Genomic DNA, 16,018 nt, shown 5'->3' on the forward strand with positions numbered 1-16,018 from the left:
TTATCCCATCCTCACTATTTCATGTGGATTAGTCCTTTCCATTTCTCATCAGTAGTTTTCTCCTTTTTCTCATCTTCCAATTTAGTTTTGCAATCCATAAATTGAATTAATGTCTTTTAAAAAGATCTACAACAAAGCCTTTTCTGAAGAAAAAGGAAAAAATTACATTGAAGTCAATAATTTAAGAAAAAAGAGATAGTGGACAAGAAGGAGTGTTGTCTGGGAAAAATTACTCCAGAACTTCACTTAAGAGAACACAGATTATGATATATCTAATTCTTGGTTGCCCGTTTCTTCAGAAGGGTTTTTGTACTCATCAGTGATTTGAGAGACTGTACCTTCACTTACAATTATACTGAGGATTGAGTCTGGCACAAAACACAGTCTGCTCAGCTTTCAGAAGTAGCTTGTGTTCTGTCTCTCAGAGTCACCAGTCAGGGACACAAGACCTGGTTATGACTTGGATGTACTTCCACAGGAGAATGATACCTGGTACATATTTGGTGTTCAGTAGTACTTCCTTTATGCTCCTGTTTCTACAAGCAAAAGAAAGTTTATTTTCTTGCTCATCTTACTACCTTTTATAGGTTTATGGAAGAAAGAAATGGTTCTTTTTTATAATATCTACTGCATACAGCAAAAGAGATCCTGTCAAATTAAAAATAAATGCTTTGTGAGTGCAAACAATGTCTGCTTTAGACAGTGGGGGGAAAAAATCATTCTGTGGTCTATGAACCTCAGGAGTTACTTCAAACTACAGTAAACAAAAAAAACACTTGGACATATATTAGGAAATTGAAGGCCTCTTCATCAGTGACTGTGCATGTACATGTTACCTGACCTAAATCTATTTTTTAGCTTTTTATTGATTTTTTTTTTTCAGATCCATCTCCTCGGTGTGAACTTCCAGCGAATGTTGCCCTAATGCCTGCCAAGCCAAAAAAGCAGGCTAGATTCCATAGAGTTATACAGTATGTATGTAAATCAGCTGACAAAAGCACTAAACAGGCTACTTGTGTCTCTGGAAAATGGTCACCAGAGATTGAATGTACAGGTATGGTTTTGGATTTGCATACAATTTCTTCTTTTTATGTAGGAAATATAAGTGTTCCATTAAAGCTTCTTAGCATTGTTGTGTCGCTAATCTGAAATAGAAATGTTTACATGCTTATATATATATATGCTTACTTGATTCTATGCTAAAATACAGTCATGAATAATTATGGCAATAATTTGAAGTTATATAGGCTTAGAGACACACTATTTTAGTGAGGCAGATTTATAATCTCTTCTCTGACAACTGGAACACTGTCATTTCTGATGTGAGAAAAGATGCAATGATAAATTTAAGGTCGGTTCTTCAAAAGGGCTTTACCCTGGTGCAAATGAGTGTAGCACGTAGCTCAAGCTCCAGCCAAAGTTCCTTTATTTCCTGTAAACATTCAAAACTTTTTTATTCCTGATTTTTCTTTTTTTTTTTCCTTCTTTTTTTTTTTTTTTTTTTTCTTTTCCAATTACTTCCTAGTGAAACAACAGAGTTGGGCAACTCAAAAGCGCAGACATAGACGAGACTGCCCTTATCTAGTAGACACCAGAGGTCAGATGCCTGCAGGGACTGCCTTTCTGAACAGCAGAGCAGGATGTTGCCTGTAGAAGGCATTGACTGTAGAAAAATCATTGCCTCATTGCCTGCTTTGAGTAGGCCAGGTTCATGGGAAATGGTGCATGGAAGTGGGAGAAGTGTACGGAGTGGCATCAGTCAAGGGAGCGTTCCCTTTCAAAGCCTAGTGTCCTTACCTTCCCAGTTTTCTGGAACCACTAGAAGCAAGAAACCAAACCCCTTGAGGTCTTCTTCTTCCTAGATCTACCTCTTTCCCTCACTTTTTCTTTCATCTGGCAGGAGCAGCCCTCTGTTGCTTTAGAAGGAAAATTTAAGTTTGTTTCTTAGATAATGATAATAATTAAAGCTTTAGATAGCTACTGAAAATTATCACCAGTATTGTCTTGGTTGTTATTGTTGTAATCTGTGATGAACTGTTACATTTTATGTTATGTTCTACTATAACATCACTATGCGTCCTCAGCTGAGGAGAGCACGTGCCCAGCTCCACCTCAGGTGCCTGGTGCTCAACAGATAACAGCCAGAAGAAATTACAAGAACGGGACTAAAACAGCTTTTTCATGTCTGAAGAATTTCCAGCTCATTGGTGCAAATGAAATAACATGTATAGACGGCAAATGGCAGTCACCACCTCACTGTGTGGGTTAGTAGTGGATTTTTTATCCTATTTATTTTGTTATTACTTGCAGTGTTTGTTATGCATTTGCAGTCATCATTAGCAGGAGGATGATATTATTTATGTTAAGATTATCATGAACAGGTAACTGCAGAAAATAAATAGAATGTAAGTTGCTAAAGAAAGTGTAGTTAACCAACTGCTGGACAGTAAGTCTTTTTATTTACACAGACTTATCTAAGACAGCATAGAAAACTTTCAGGTAGTCCCTCAAGAACTGTGTGTTTATTTGTTTAGTATGTTGCAGAATGGAGTCTCAGTTTTGACAGAGGACATGCAATAGTATCCTGTTGAAAAAAAAAACAAAACTATTAATTTATTGTGTAGTTGTGGTAGTAGCATGTTTTAAATTATTTTTTTTTCTTTTTTTCTTTTTTTTTAATGGCTTCATCCTGTAGCAGAAGTATAAATGATATGGCATAACTCAGGCCATCTATTCTGAGAAATGGTGAGGAATCTGTAGTCCAGTTGCTAAAACATTAGCAGTGCAGGAGATATCTTGTTCATTGAGAGATAGAATAAAGTGTTTTCAGAAATAAATAGGAGATAAATGAGCACAGGAGAAATGAGGTGCCAGCTGGTGACTGATGTGCACAACAGGCCAACCATGTCTGTACTTTTAAGCTGCAAGATTCTGATGCCACGTCATTACCCTTCTTTTGCATTGCCTGTGAATCTTCATCAAGTGCCAGACATAAGGAAAAACAACAACAACAAGAAAATTGCTCGAGCTGTTCATTAAACAGCTTTACTGAAATAAAACTCCCGGTCCCAGTTACTGAACAGGAACTTTGACTGTAACTAGATATTTTGCATTGTGGAATTTAGTGCAAACATATGCTTCAACTTGAAATTGTGTCAACTGATAAAACCTCATTTACTAATTAACTAAAAATGCATATAAAATGTAATTTAAGTCCACCCACTCTACAGCACTGTAGGAGAAGGTGGCATTGGACAGCCCTAACTCAGGAGGGCTTCATAGAGATTTATTCCATTGTCTATATTGGAAAGTACATTACAATGCTTTCTAAGTTCTGTTCTCTTTTTTAACATCTCATCACAAACCCCCTCAGGACATGGGTACAGCTTCATTACTGGTGGGAAAATGTAATAGCTAACATTCTAGAAACTCACTTTCAGTATCCCAAAGCAAGATAATATCCCTTCTGTTTCTCTGCCCATGAAGTTTTTCCCGTTCCTCATACTAAGCTGTAACTGTAACTCCTTGGTATGACCTGGAAACTAGCTTTAATCTGTTTCAAAGGAAAACTAAACATTCCCATGTAGGAGAGAAAGGAGAGAGAAGTTTTGCTTTGTGTATCTTCATCTTCATTTCAAGCTATTTTATTTAGGCTTGGATTATTTTTTTTTTCTTTTCAGTTTTAGACAACTTCTGTCATTGGAATATTAATTGGTTTACATTATTGTTCATCTGTTTTTTCTGTGTTTTATAGAAAGACCATGTTTGCCACCAGAACCCATAGACTGTGCTGATGTTCCCAGAATGGAAAATCAAAACTTAAAAATTAAAAAACAAGGGAAAACAATTTATCTGGCTGGTGCTAGACTTAAGTATGTTTCTCGATCTGGATATATGTTAGATGGACCATTGGAGATTACCTGTTCTATGGGAAACTGGACTACAGCTCCTATATGCTTGGGTAATATCAAACCATGCTTTTTTTTTGAAGTACATTTAGCAACGAAGTTGAAACAATTTTAAACTGGAAGTTGACTAATAAGAGCCAGGAACTCCATATTTTGCTGTGGAATCTTATCATCCCTTGTGGATGTCTTCAGAGCAATCCTGATTGGATGCAAGGTGGACTTTTTGAATGCCGTTTAATTTTTAAATATTCCTTTGTATTCTTGCAGTCTTTGCTCAGTTCATATCTCTGCCAACTAAGTCCTGGGCACATCCTCGTAATTCAAGAATCTGTTTTCTACAGAGTCCACTAGTGTCTAGGAGTTGCTTTGGCACTTTAGTTGTGGAAACCACTGAAGTGTAGTAAGTGACACAAGCCTTTAATAACATTTCCTGGCACAGTTAGAAACAGGATCTAGGTATGTGAGTAACTGAAGTCCATGTCTGTTTAGGGGAATTACTTATTTAATCTTCTGTATGCTACCTTTTATATAAAATCCACTGTCAGTGGATGACTATGCTGATGTTGTAATAGAAAAAGCTCTCCAAGGCATCTCTTTGGTGGAAACAGTACATTCATTTTATGTGTATCACATTAGCACAAGCATCAACTTTCTGTGTCTTTTCAGAACGGCCATGTGGAAGTATTCCAAAAGTTGCCAATGCTCAAATTCAAGGGAGAAACAAGGCAAGTTATGAGCCTGGTGAAACAGTTAGCTACCAGTGTGACGAAGGGTTCCTTATTGTTGGTACACCAGAAATTATTTGCAGAGAAGGAAATTGGACAGCACCACCATTCTGTGAAGGTATAGGTTTTACTTCTAAGAAGTCCATAATCCTTTTTAATCTTTAATGTTGTGAATTAAAATAACGTCAACACAGGCATGCAGATGAAACAGGCCAATAGAGCCAGCAGGTGATTTGTTTTGAACGGGCTCTTACAAGGCCTATTTTTCTGGCTCCTGAGAAATAACAAGCAGGGAAGGTGAGTAAAGAAATAATTTCCGCCATGGGCTGAAGTTGGTAGCTGGAACTTAGCTCAGTGCTAACTGGTAGGGTATCTTATTTTCACATCACCAAGAATGTCAGTTGCTGAAAGTTGCCTTCACATAGTCAAAAAACCCTTTCACTCTCCAGCCCTTTGGCACACAATGCTGGATAGCACCTATCTGCGCCTTTGGCTGATCTCTGCGACTCCTTTTCTCTTTTTAGTCACTATAGGCAAAAATAATAGTGACTGGTGAAGAGTTGCAGAATAAAGACCATAATATTATCTTCCTTTTCCCCTCTAGAAAATTGTCTGCATTAGGAAAACAATTTCTGCTCCTCAGGCATAATGGTGCTCTGAAATGCAATATTTTGTGATTGATATATTGCTGGACTACTGTTCTTAAATGCACCTCTCTTTTCAGATGTTACCTGCGGAACTGCACCTGAAATTCCCAATGCTCATATTGCAAGCACTCAACAGGAGAGGTATCTGCCTGGTGCCAGAGTGCAGTATGAATGTGAAAGCAATTTTCAGATGATGGATATAAATTATGTCACTTGTACAAATGGACAATGGTCACAAGCACCAACCTGCAGAGGTAGGAATCTCTGCTTTCATCTTGCCTTTTAGCATAGAGGGGACTGCTTACCTAAATACTCTAAAGACTTAACCTATTTTAACTCTCTTTTCTTCATGTACCTGCAAACATGACCGCACAGTGTCTCTTTTCAGATGTGACGTGTGAACCTCCTCTAGAAATTGCGGGTGGTAAAATTGAAGGTGTTAAAAAGTCAAGGTATTTGCCCGGAGAGAGTGCTCGCTACCAGTGCTGGCGAGGCTTTCAGATGACGGGATCTGCCAGTGTAACGTGTCAGACCGGGAACTGGACAGAGCTGCCAAAGTGCAAAGGTACCATTTCTCTTTCTCTTCATACAGTTGCCTGTCAGTGAGACTGTCATGAAGCTGAGTCAGTGGCATTTACTTCTCCAAATTTCATTCTCAATACTGTGCACAAATGCAAGATATCTGGCACACTCAGGAAAAGGCGTTTTCCCAGGTTTCTCTTCAGATGAATTTACCAGCTGCATGACCCAGGTGGCTCCACAGGAGAGGGCCCCAGCTGGAAAACCACCCCGAGGCTGAGAACAGTTGCTGGCCAGGTGTAATTTTGAGACTTCTTAGAACCTGCTTTCTGTGCCTGCGTGATGAGAAGAGAGAGAGAGAAACGTTGCCCTCTGTATTGGACAATCAAGCCCGCAGCTTCCCTGCTAGTTGACATCCAGTTGATGCAGATGATGCATTGCTATATCATATGTCATGGAGTCAAATCAACTATTAAATGAATTGAGGGTAGAATTTGAAGCGTAAGCCAATCCCTAATTACTGTACTGTGTTGGTGCCTCCTAGGCTTTCATGAGAGTACTGAAAATGTCCCCTCTTTTCAGGTATTTGCTTTTCTCTCTGCTTTCCTCTGGGTCTCTCAGAGGAGTGCCAGCATACTGTCTGGTAGTATTTGTGGTCAAGCCACCATTGCAATTAAACTCTGGTGACTTCATCTCTGATTGTGAATTTTCTTCCAGGTGAAGGGGGGAAGTGTGGCCCACCTCCAGTTATTGAAAATGGAGACCTTCTTTCCTTCCCCATGCAAGAATATTCCCAAGGTACAACTCTGGAATACAAATGCCCCAGATTTTATCTCCTGGAAGGATCTCAGTATATCACGTGCACTGATGGGCAGTGGACAAGCCCCCCGGTTTGCTTAGGTAGGTTGAAGCTGTGAGGCCAAAGGCTGTGCAACTGCTCCACTTTTCTGCTTCTCAAGATCCTGAGGGCATTGCTTGTGCAGCATCACATGTGCCAGGGTGCAATGGTGGCCAGAAGGAATTTTGTCTTGAGGTTAGCTTGTGTAGTCCCTTCTGCTGCCCGCTGTCTCTCATTGGGTTCAGGAGGAGCAGAGCTGGTCAGAACCCACTGTGTGAGGGCTCTCGAGTGCTCCTGAGCTGGGGACACTGCTCCGGTCAGTGGCTGTGAGCAGGGAGGGTGGCTGTGAGTGTGTGGTGGTGCTGGGGAATCCTGGGGTGCATCCGTGACATGGCCAGGAGGAAACACATTTAGAGAAGTGCTGGGCAGAGGCAAAGGAATGATCTAGAAAAAGACATGGGGAAGTTCATTGGTGCCTGGTGACTTTCCCCACCCACGCTTTGACCTTGCCCTGAGTGACTGTCAGAGTGAAAAGACTTCTCCGTAGCTCTGCCAGGGGTTTCAGCCCTGGTCTTTTCTCCCTCTAGCTTGGTGCAAATGTCTTTCCTGTTGTGGCTAACAGATGCACAGAGCAAATAGCTGGAAGCATTTTGTGATGCAAAGAACTTGTGTAGGCTCTAGGGGAAAAAAAGTTACCCATGGTGCATGTGTATGAAGTGATGACGCTCTGCTCTTGCCTTTTCCAAGTGGCCTGTACAGCATCTGAAGAAGACATGAGCAGCAATAATATTGAGCTGAAATGGGTCAGAGGAAGAAAGCTGTATTCCACATCGGGGGACTTTGTTGAATTTAAGTGTAGAAGAGGATATGTGAAGGACCCAGCATCTTCTCCCTTCAGAGCGCAGTGTGTGGAGGGGATGTTGGAATATCCACGGTGCAAGCCAGGAAGTAAGTCATCTGCACTCCAGCCACAGCTCAGCTGCTGTGTTGTTGGTGAAGCCCAGGGGAAAGTCTTTAGGTTTTCTGGGGAGGAGCCGAGTGTAGGAGCCTGAACTGGAAACACTGCTGGGAAAAGGGCTCTCAGGAGCTTTCAGCCAGTGCCAGCAGCTTCAGGGCATCAGCTGTCCTGTGGAGGTGAACAGGCAAATAATGGAAGTTCTTTTGCAGGGAACTGTATATTGGATAAGAGTACTATGGAAGGGAACCATATTCAGCTACAGTCACCAAGGTTGTCGAGCACGTCCACCTATCGCTCTGGGGATTATATTGACTTTGAATGCAAATGGTGGTACCGGAAAGTTTCACGTGCTGAGTCATTTCGAGCAGAGTGCCTGGATGGAGTGATTCAGTATCCTACATGTGAATGTAAGTGCTCAGTGCCAAGGACACGAGGGGCTGTAAGAGGCAGCTTTGCTGAAACTGCCTGTCCTCTGCTCTGAGGAACCACTGCGGTGTGCCACGCTTGGTCTTCACACCATTCCCCCTTTTTTCTCTTTATGCTGCAGATATGCTTGGATAAATGGAAATGGCATGAAGGAGCCCAGCTGTGGAAATGACACGACATAGTGATCTGAGCTCAGTTTTTGCTGATATTTCCTGTTTTGCTGTTCTTTGTTTGGAGCTTAGCCAGTGCTCTGTCTTGGAATTAGTTATTTTTTCTTTTCATGATTCAGTGATTGTGTTTACATTTTATCCATCCAAATGGTTGTGCTTACTTTTTATCCATTCTCTATTGATCTCAATTTTATTTTTATTAAGAATTGTGTCCTGTAATAGGCTGGCCTCACTGGCATACTGAGACAAGAATTAAAGCCTGCAGGCAATTTGATTATCAGCAAGTAGAATGAGTTTGGTCTTGTCTGCTCCTAGCTTAATTTCCTTGTGCTTGCCTGGAAACTCCCCTAGGGCCATGGCAGAGGTGAGTGTCCTGATTGCCTGATCAGGATAGTGAGTGGTGTCTCCTTTAAAGACGTGGCTAGAGCAATCTCTAGATAGCTCTAGATGTGATCTAGAGCAATCTCTAGATTGGAGACCCAGTTCCTCTGGGGGACTTGAGCCTCCCTGCCATTTGCTAGAAGGGCAAAATGATGGGATGCAAGTAACTGGGATTTCTGGATGGAGGCAGGGATGGCTTCTTGGTCGACATCCCCAAATGGGACCTGCGATCCTTATATTTTCCAGGAGAATTTGTGATGGTGTCTTGATGGGGCCTGGCCCTTATTGATTTTTTGGTAATTCATCCAATGATATCATATTGCAGCTGATTTATGGGAACAGCTAAGACACTTGTGTATCATTGGTGTCTTGCTGGGCAGGGGAAGGTTGAGTGGTTTTGCTGCTTCCTGCCTATTGGGCTTTGTAAATGATAAGCAGGTTCTTTTATTGCTCTTCACTTTACTAAGAGTTCTTTAAAATCCAGAGTGGGCAACACACCTGGCGCTGCAGCAAGGGGCCATTTTGCATTGGCCTTTGGTGCCTTCATCCTGAGAGGTTTGGTCTTTTTTTTCTTTAATCTCATCTAATTCTGCTATGGTTATGAAAATCAACTGAACCAGAATGCTTTATTTGTATGGTTAAAGGAGCCTATCTCAATATTCATGTGAGGTATAAATATGGATTGATTTTTCTCTGAGTAAATGAGGCAAGAAATACTTATTCTGTTGTTGCTTTTGCTGGATGATAAGGAAGAATTCAGAACAGCTAACTGTTGCTTTGGCAGCCTCATAACCAAATAACTGGACATATTTATCTTAGAATAAGATGTGAAAAGAACAAATGCAAGCTGGCTTATTGCACACAGGCAGGTCTTTTGCCACAAGCACCTGGAGAAGAGTCTAGTTCAGCTCAAAACCAGATAAATCAACACTGAATGACCTCTAGATCAGTGGCTGCAAAGTGGGGTGCATGCACCCCAGGGAGTTTGGAAGATAATCCATTGGGATGTGGGAAGAAAATATTAGAAACTCTATTTATATTTAGTTTTGTCAAGAAAAAAAAAAAGTATATGAAGTTTTGCTGGTATTTAATATTCAGATTTGACAGTGGCGATTTTACTTGGCCTGTATGTCAGAGGGTTCCACGTCTGCCTAACATCACTTTCTGTTGACAACGGTCATGTTATTCTGTAACCTGCAGTATTCGAAGATCATGTTCGTGTAGGCTGACTCACGGCAGATCACATAGACCGCCTTTGATCTGTCTACTTGGAGCCTGAATCAAGGGAGCAAATAGGCCTTTGAGTGCAAGATGGTTTCTGTGTCTAGGAATTAATTGCATTTGCTCCCCTTGGCATTTTTGTCAGAGGAGCAGTCGTTCCCTTTAGCTAACTGGACTGTGGGAGGGAGATAGCGTATTTAATGTTAATTTTGAAAATAAAAGAAAATGTGAGGTTTTTTCCAAAACCCGTGTTGCTAAGTCTGGTTCATATGATGGGAAAATAGTGCCAGTACTTTTGATGCGACACAATAAGCTACTGTAGTGCATTTATTTTTTGGACTCATTTTAGCAGTCTCACATCATCTGCCATCTACTGTTGCCAGCGGAGACAGCCTCCCTGGCTATAGCCAGAGCCCAGAATTGGAGGTCTGGTGAGAATACAAGTGTAGCAAACTGTATGCAATATCAGTAACAGGATGAGAAGACATCTTGACAGTATATGAACAAAAACAATATTAACCAATATGATGAACACAGTGCTAGTGATAATAAAGTGATAAACTGAATACAGTGGTCAACTAAATCACCTGTACTGCACACTCCAAGTGAAAAAAATCCAAGTGACATGAATGCAAGGATTCCTTTTAGCATTTCCTGTACAGCTGCACTGAAGGCACCTTGATGGGAATACCTACACTTTTAAAGTGAGTCCTGGTCGGAGCGCAGAGCACTGCCCCACTGCCACCTCACTGCAGCTCAAGTTCATCGTGAGGCATTTCAGGGATCCAACTGCTACTCTGTGTTCTTGAAAATACCTGTGACAGCACATCAGAAAATAGAGGTTAGTGCAAAAGTAATTGCAATTTTTGCATTGTTTAAATTTGCCATTTGATATTAGAATACATTCTGAAATAAATGTGCTTTTATTATACATAATTTTAATGCACTTTTCTCACTTCATGTTTTTTTGCTACTGACTTATTACTTGTTGTTTATTTTATTTTAGACTATGAAAATGATGTTACAGAAAAAACAAATTCAAGCAATTTTCTTATTCAAGTTGAAAATGGGTCATAAAGCAGTGGAGGCAACTTGCTACAACACCACCACTTTTGGCCCAGGAACTGCTAACGAACATACCATGCAGTGTACATTTCAAGAAGTTTCACTAAAGAGACGATAGCCTTGAAGATGAGGAGGGTAGAGGCCAGCCATCGGAAGTTGACAGTGACCAATGGAGAACAATCATCGAAGCTGAGGCTCTTACAACTACATGGAAAATTGCCAAAGAACTCAACATTGACCATTCTATGGTCATTCTGCATTTCAAGGAAATTGGAACAGTGAAAAAGCTCAATAGGTTGGTGCCTCATGATCTGACCCAAAATTTTTAAAAAAGTCTTTTTCTACATGACAACAACAAACCATTTCTCAATCGGATAGTGATGTGTGATGAAAAGTGAATTTTATAAGACAAGTGGCAATGACCAGCTTAATGGTCGGACTGAGAAGAACCTCTAAAGCACTTCTGAAAGCCAAACTTGCACCAAAAAATGTCATGGTTACTGGTTGGTGGGCTGCTGCTGGTCTGATCCACTGCAGCTTTCTGAATCCCAGTAAAAACATTGCACTGAAAACTGCAATGCCTGCAGCCAAAACTGGTCAACAGAAAGGGCCCAATTCATGTCCATGGCAATGCCCAGCTGCATGTTGTACAACCAAACCTTCATATGTGGAACGCAGTAGGCTACAAAGCTTTGCATCATTCACCATATTCACCTGACCTCTCCTCAACCAACTACCTGTTCTTCAGGCATCTTGACAACTTTTTGCAGGGAAAAACACCTTCACAAACAGAAGGGTGCAGAAGATACTTCCCAAGAGTTTGTTGAATCGCAAAGCATGTATTTTTATGCTACAGGAATAAACAAACTTATTTCTCCTTGGCAAAAATATGTTGACGGTAATGGTTCCTGTTTTGATTGATAAAGATGTGTTTGAGCCTAGTTAGAATGATTTAAAATTAATGGTCCAAAAACCACGTTTACTTTTATACCAGCCTAATAATATCCCTGCTAACAAACACTATGTTAAAGAAAAAGAAATGTAAAAGTCGAAGATGGTCAGTATTGTCTTTTCTTTCCCTCCCTCTCTCCTTGCCTGTAGCTAAATGATACAATTGAATTACTTTTTATTTGTTTCCGCCCTTAACCTTTCTGGTAAATAAGATTGCATTGTTTTTTTGTTTTGTTGTTGTTTTCTTCTCACTGAGAAAATAGTGTTGCGGTGAGCAGTTGCCCTATCACAAGTGAACTGAAAGTTCAGTCATTGACTTTATTCAGTGGCACAGTTCAGTATTTATCTTGTGTGTGTGAGAGAAATGAACAAGGAAGTCAATACTTTTGTATGAAAAGTAAAATTAAGCAAAATGGTAATTTTATGGCTTTGTTCAGATTACTGAGAAATATCAGTTTTAGGATGTAGGATTTCAGGAAGAGTTTGTTTTCCAAAAGCAATTAATTTTTGTCTAAATACCCAATGAGGACAGGGTGCTGGCTACAGTGGCCCTCATGCAGTTCTTGGCTTGGCTACAGACAGTGTGACCTTTGCAAAATACGTGGGATCTGTGCTTTCGTTTCCAATTTATAAAATGCATAAAATGTATTTGTGCCCAAGAGAGGTTGTCTGTTATTAGTAAATGACAGTGTGTTGCTTTATGTTAATCTCATAAGAACAAGAAATAGTGCTTTGTTACAGTTGTGCAGACAGTTGTTCAAGCAGAAGTCGAGCAGAGACTTGCTGCTACTGCTGGTGACCTGAGTCAGTCTAAATTACAGCAGCAAGTGGGCTCATGTATTAACAGATTAACATATTTGCAATCAACTAACTGAAATGAGCAGCCAAAGTGTTACAAATGGCTCAGTCACACAAACAAAGGCTATGCTCATTCACATGTGCTTTCTGCTTATTTTCAGAAATGTCGTGTGAAAGGTTCCCAGGTTACTCATGTGTCACTAGGAGAAAAGGCAGGAACAGTTATGAACCTAGATATTGGTGAAAGCCATGTTTTGTTGTTACCAGATGACTAGTAATTACCTGTGAAGTAGCGAAGAAGTTCAAGGAAGTTTGTTTTTTTTTTTTTTCAGCCATAGGTCAAAATATATGACTGTATTTTTTTTTTTTAGATTATAAGATGTGGTGCTGTTATCTAAGACATTATTACAGTACCTAGAAAGCTAAGGTACTTATTTCTGAAAAAACAACAGGGTGTTATCAATTGTAGCAAGATCTGGGCCTTACTAAGTCACGGAGAATAATTTGTAGGCATGGGAACTGGGCAGAAGCACTAGAATGCAAAGGTAATTTACCTTCCAGTTTTATAAACAGCCTATGTGTTATCATCACTTAAAAGAATGAATCCTGTCTGCAATTGCTAACCTAAAGATAGGTAAATCCTTTCCGTTTTAGGTCAGTTTGCTCAAACGACAAAGGTGAGAGTGACTTGGAGTTTTAGGCTTTTTGAAGCCTGCACAATTAGTTGAGTCTTGCTTTAACACGTATCTTGAGACTGTTGGATAAAGTGTCCTTTAGCTGAATGTTGCTCATTTTAAGCTAAAAGGATTGTGTAATGCAACATGCAAATGTGTAAACAATTGCCTCTTTAGGCCTGCCCTGACTAGTGATAAGATTTTGTATATAATGCCTTTTACTTTTCTTGCTGGCATGCTGGCTGTATTCCAGCACCCAGACTTGCGCAACTCTGTAATAAAGCCGTGTCTCATCTCTGTATGCTCAATTTGGCTTATATGTATGCACACTGGATAAAGAACACTGTTTTAGGGACAACATATAACCAGTTTCATATAATCAAAAAAAAAAACCAAAACCACTTCATTTTATGTAAACACTAATGCATCTAGTAACATTTAGCGCACTAAAACACTTTGTGCCTTTTCAGCTTTTCTTGTAAATGTGTCTTAAAATATTCTTTCACGTTGTGATATGGAGCTATCAGCACACCTTGTATGGGAACATGCTGGCAATAGACTCCCACCTCTCTGCTCGTCCTGCACTCACAAGGAGATGTCAAAGCTGAATGATATTAAATGTGGATATGGTATGTGAGTCCAGAAAACAGTCCCACTGTGTTTAAAGGGTATTCTGGGTAGACAATGGTTCACAACCTTGAGGTGTTTATCCCATCATCATGCTCAGAAAGTTCACTTGCTTCCTCCTGAATCTCAAAGAATGAACTGCAATTTTCTTTTCTGGTCCTCGATGTGTATGAAAATGTTTCTACCTCAAAACTAAAGGAGAAGAAGAAATATTTTAGATTCCAGTTCTGATCAGAAGAGAACTAAGAAAATGCTCTTCTTTTCAACATGAATGAAATGCAACTAAAGCAATCTAAATGTACCATGTTTGCGACCAAGTATGAACAGCAATAGCATCTGCAGTGCTATAAGGCATCCATCTGTACATGTCAACAAAATTATTCCAGTGATACTGGATATATACTTGTATATTTCAAACATACTTGAAAAATACTGATAAACATTTAATTTACCTGCTCTGGTCCTGGATAAAATAAGCAAGTCAAGGTGATTGCACAGTAAAGAGCTCCTTGCTGGCATCAGCGAGTCTGTCAGCCAGCAAAACAATAATCAAGAAAAGACCAGATCCTCCACAAAATTATCACATGGATTACTTCTAAAAATGCAAAAGCCTTTCCTTTTTCATCCTGATCATAAAAAAAAAATACAGCAACTATTTAGATGATATAAACTTGAGATTGAGTTAGTTATGCCAATTTTCTTGAAAACAGATGTGCTTCCCCCATCCGGGAAATGGGGACTGCCGCCTCCTTTTGGTAATGGAAATAAATTTCACTATCTTCTCCTTGAAAGAATACACACTGGCTTCAACAGTAGAACATGGATTTCTAGATTTCTGTGAAATTAAGGAAAATAATATGGTCAGATAAAATGCTGGCCAATGGAGAGACGTACTAATTAGGTATCTGAGCATATGTATTCTGTAAGATGAGATGCAAACAGAAATACGAATATAATAGAAAAACAAAGACACAAAAAGAGATACTTACATATTTAACATAAAGTGCTTTACTCTTGCAGCCCCCAAAATCTCAAATCACAGAGGGAGAAGGTATATATAACAATTTTATATGAAGAGCAGCTCTGTACCTTGATCACTGTTTATATTGAGCAAGCATGCTGAGGCAGAGCTTCGCAAGCTCTTGCTTCATAAGATGACTAATAAAGATTTTAAAAAGTCATTACTGACAATGAATAAATGTTATAAAAACCCAAAGTTTTTTTTTTTTAAATCAAGCCATTAATATTTCAGTCCATTATCAAAACTCGAACTGCCTTCATTTATTAAAAGATATAATGAAAAGTTATTATATCTTGCCTGTTTTCCTCAGAAGGAAGGAATTCTATTATATTATGCACTAAGGTACAAATATTGAGATTGAGAGACAGGAATTGCTTGCATTATTGTTTGATAATCTAATTCTTAATTCTGTTACTACAGAAGAAGTCATATCTTAAATAAGTGTGGTGGGTGGGGGGGGTCTTCTTTTGTTGTTGTTGTTTTTTGGGTGGGGGGTGGTTTTTTTGGTTGGTTGGTTTTGTGTGTGCGTTTTGTTGTTGATTTTTTAGACCTCTGCTGCTTTGACATGCTGTCTCACTAGCTAAAGAGAGAAAAAAAACTAAGCTAGAACAAATTTCAAAGAATTCTAATACTCTTGCTTACTGTGGGGCCCAAAGGTGCTTCCCCCAGACCATTACAGCCCCAGCACAGCATTGCCTAGGGCAGTACCACAGCGCAGCAGCTCTCAAGGAGCGTGGCCAAACCTCAGAGGTCTGTTAGACTACAGCATACACATAATGCTGGGCATTCATCTGTGAGCAGAGGACAGGATAGTGTTACAGAAATTAAGACATCATATTGTTGATGAACACTGAGGCAAAGAATATATCAAGTACTTCAGCTTCATGCAGGGCGGCTATGACTAAATCACCTAGCTCATTCAGTGTCAGGCCACACTTTTCATCTTGGTTGTTTTAGCGCTAGTGTAGCCATACGACATCTTCTGGTGACCCTCGATGTCCCTTGCCAGTGTTACTCCAGGTGAGTTTCAACACTATCCATACACACCAAGGCCCTGCCATGGACAGTTTACCTTGTAGCCTATAGTTG

The 16,018-nt window shown here is 39.9% G+C and overlaps 1 protein-coding gene across 3 annotated transcripts in view; it reads left to right on the plus strand.

Moving 5' to 3' along the window:
• The window catches only part of CFH (complement factor H), a 30,955-nt gene extending 22,484 nt beyond the window's left edge, over positions 1–8,471 (plus strand). For 2 of the 3 annotated variants that reach the window (XM_082052971.1, XM_082052972.1), the window contains 10 exons: positions 884–1,054; positions 2,085–2,264; positions 3,755–3,961; positions 4,575–4,751; positions 5,358–5,534; positions 5,669–5,845; positions 6,517–6,699; positions 7,385–7,585; positions 7,805–8,002; positions 8,143–8,471. In XM_082052971.1, coding sequence (XP_081909097.1) covers positions 884–1,054; positions 2,085–2,264; positions 3,755–3,961; positions 4,575–4,751; positions 5,358–5,534; positions 5,669–5,845; positions 6,517–6,699; positions 7,385–7,585; positions 7,805–8,002; positions 8,143–8,156 — 1,685 coding nt within the window. In that variant the 3' untranslated portion in view covers positions 8,157–8,471. The remainder of the gene's footprint in view (positions 1–883; positions 1,055–2,084; positions 2,265–3,754; positions 3,962–4,574; positions 4,752–5,357; positions 5,535–5,668; positions 5,846–6,516; positions 6,700–7,384; positions 7,586–7,804; positions 8,003–8,142) is intronic. The other variant, XM_082052973.1, reaches the window with a different exon arrangement.
• The last annotated feature ends 7,547 nt before the right edge of the window (positions 8,472–16,018 follow it).

The sequence above is a fragment of the Streptopelia decaocto genome (assembly GCF_964273445.1).
Source record: "Streptopelia decaocto genome assembly, chromosome: 5".
NCBI classification, from domain to species: Eukaryota; Metazoa; Chordata; class Aves; order Columbiformes; family Columbidae; genus Streptopelia; species Streptopelia decaocto.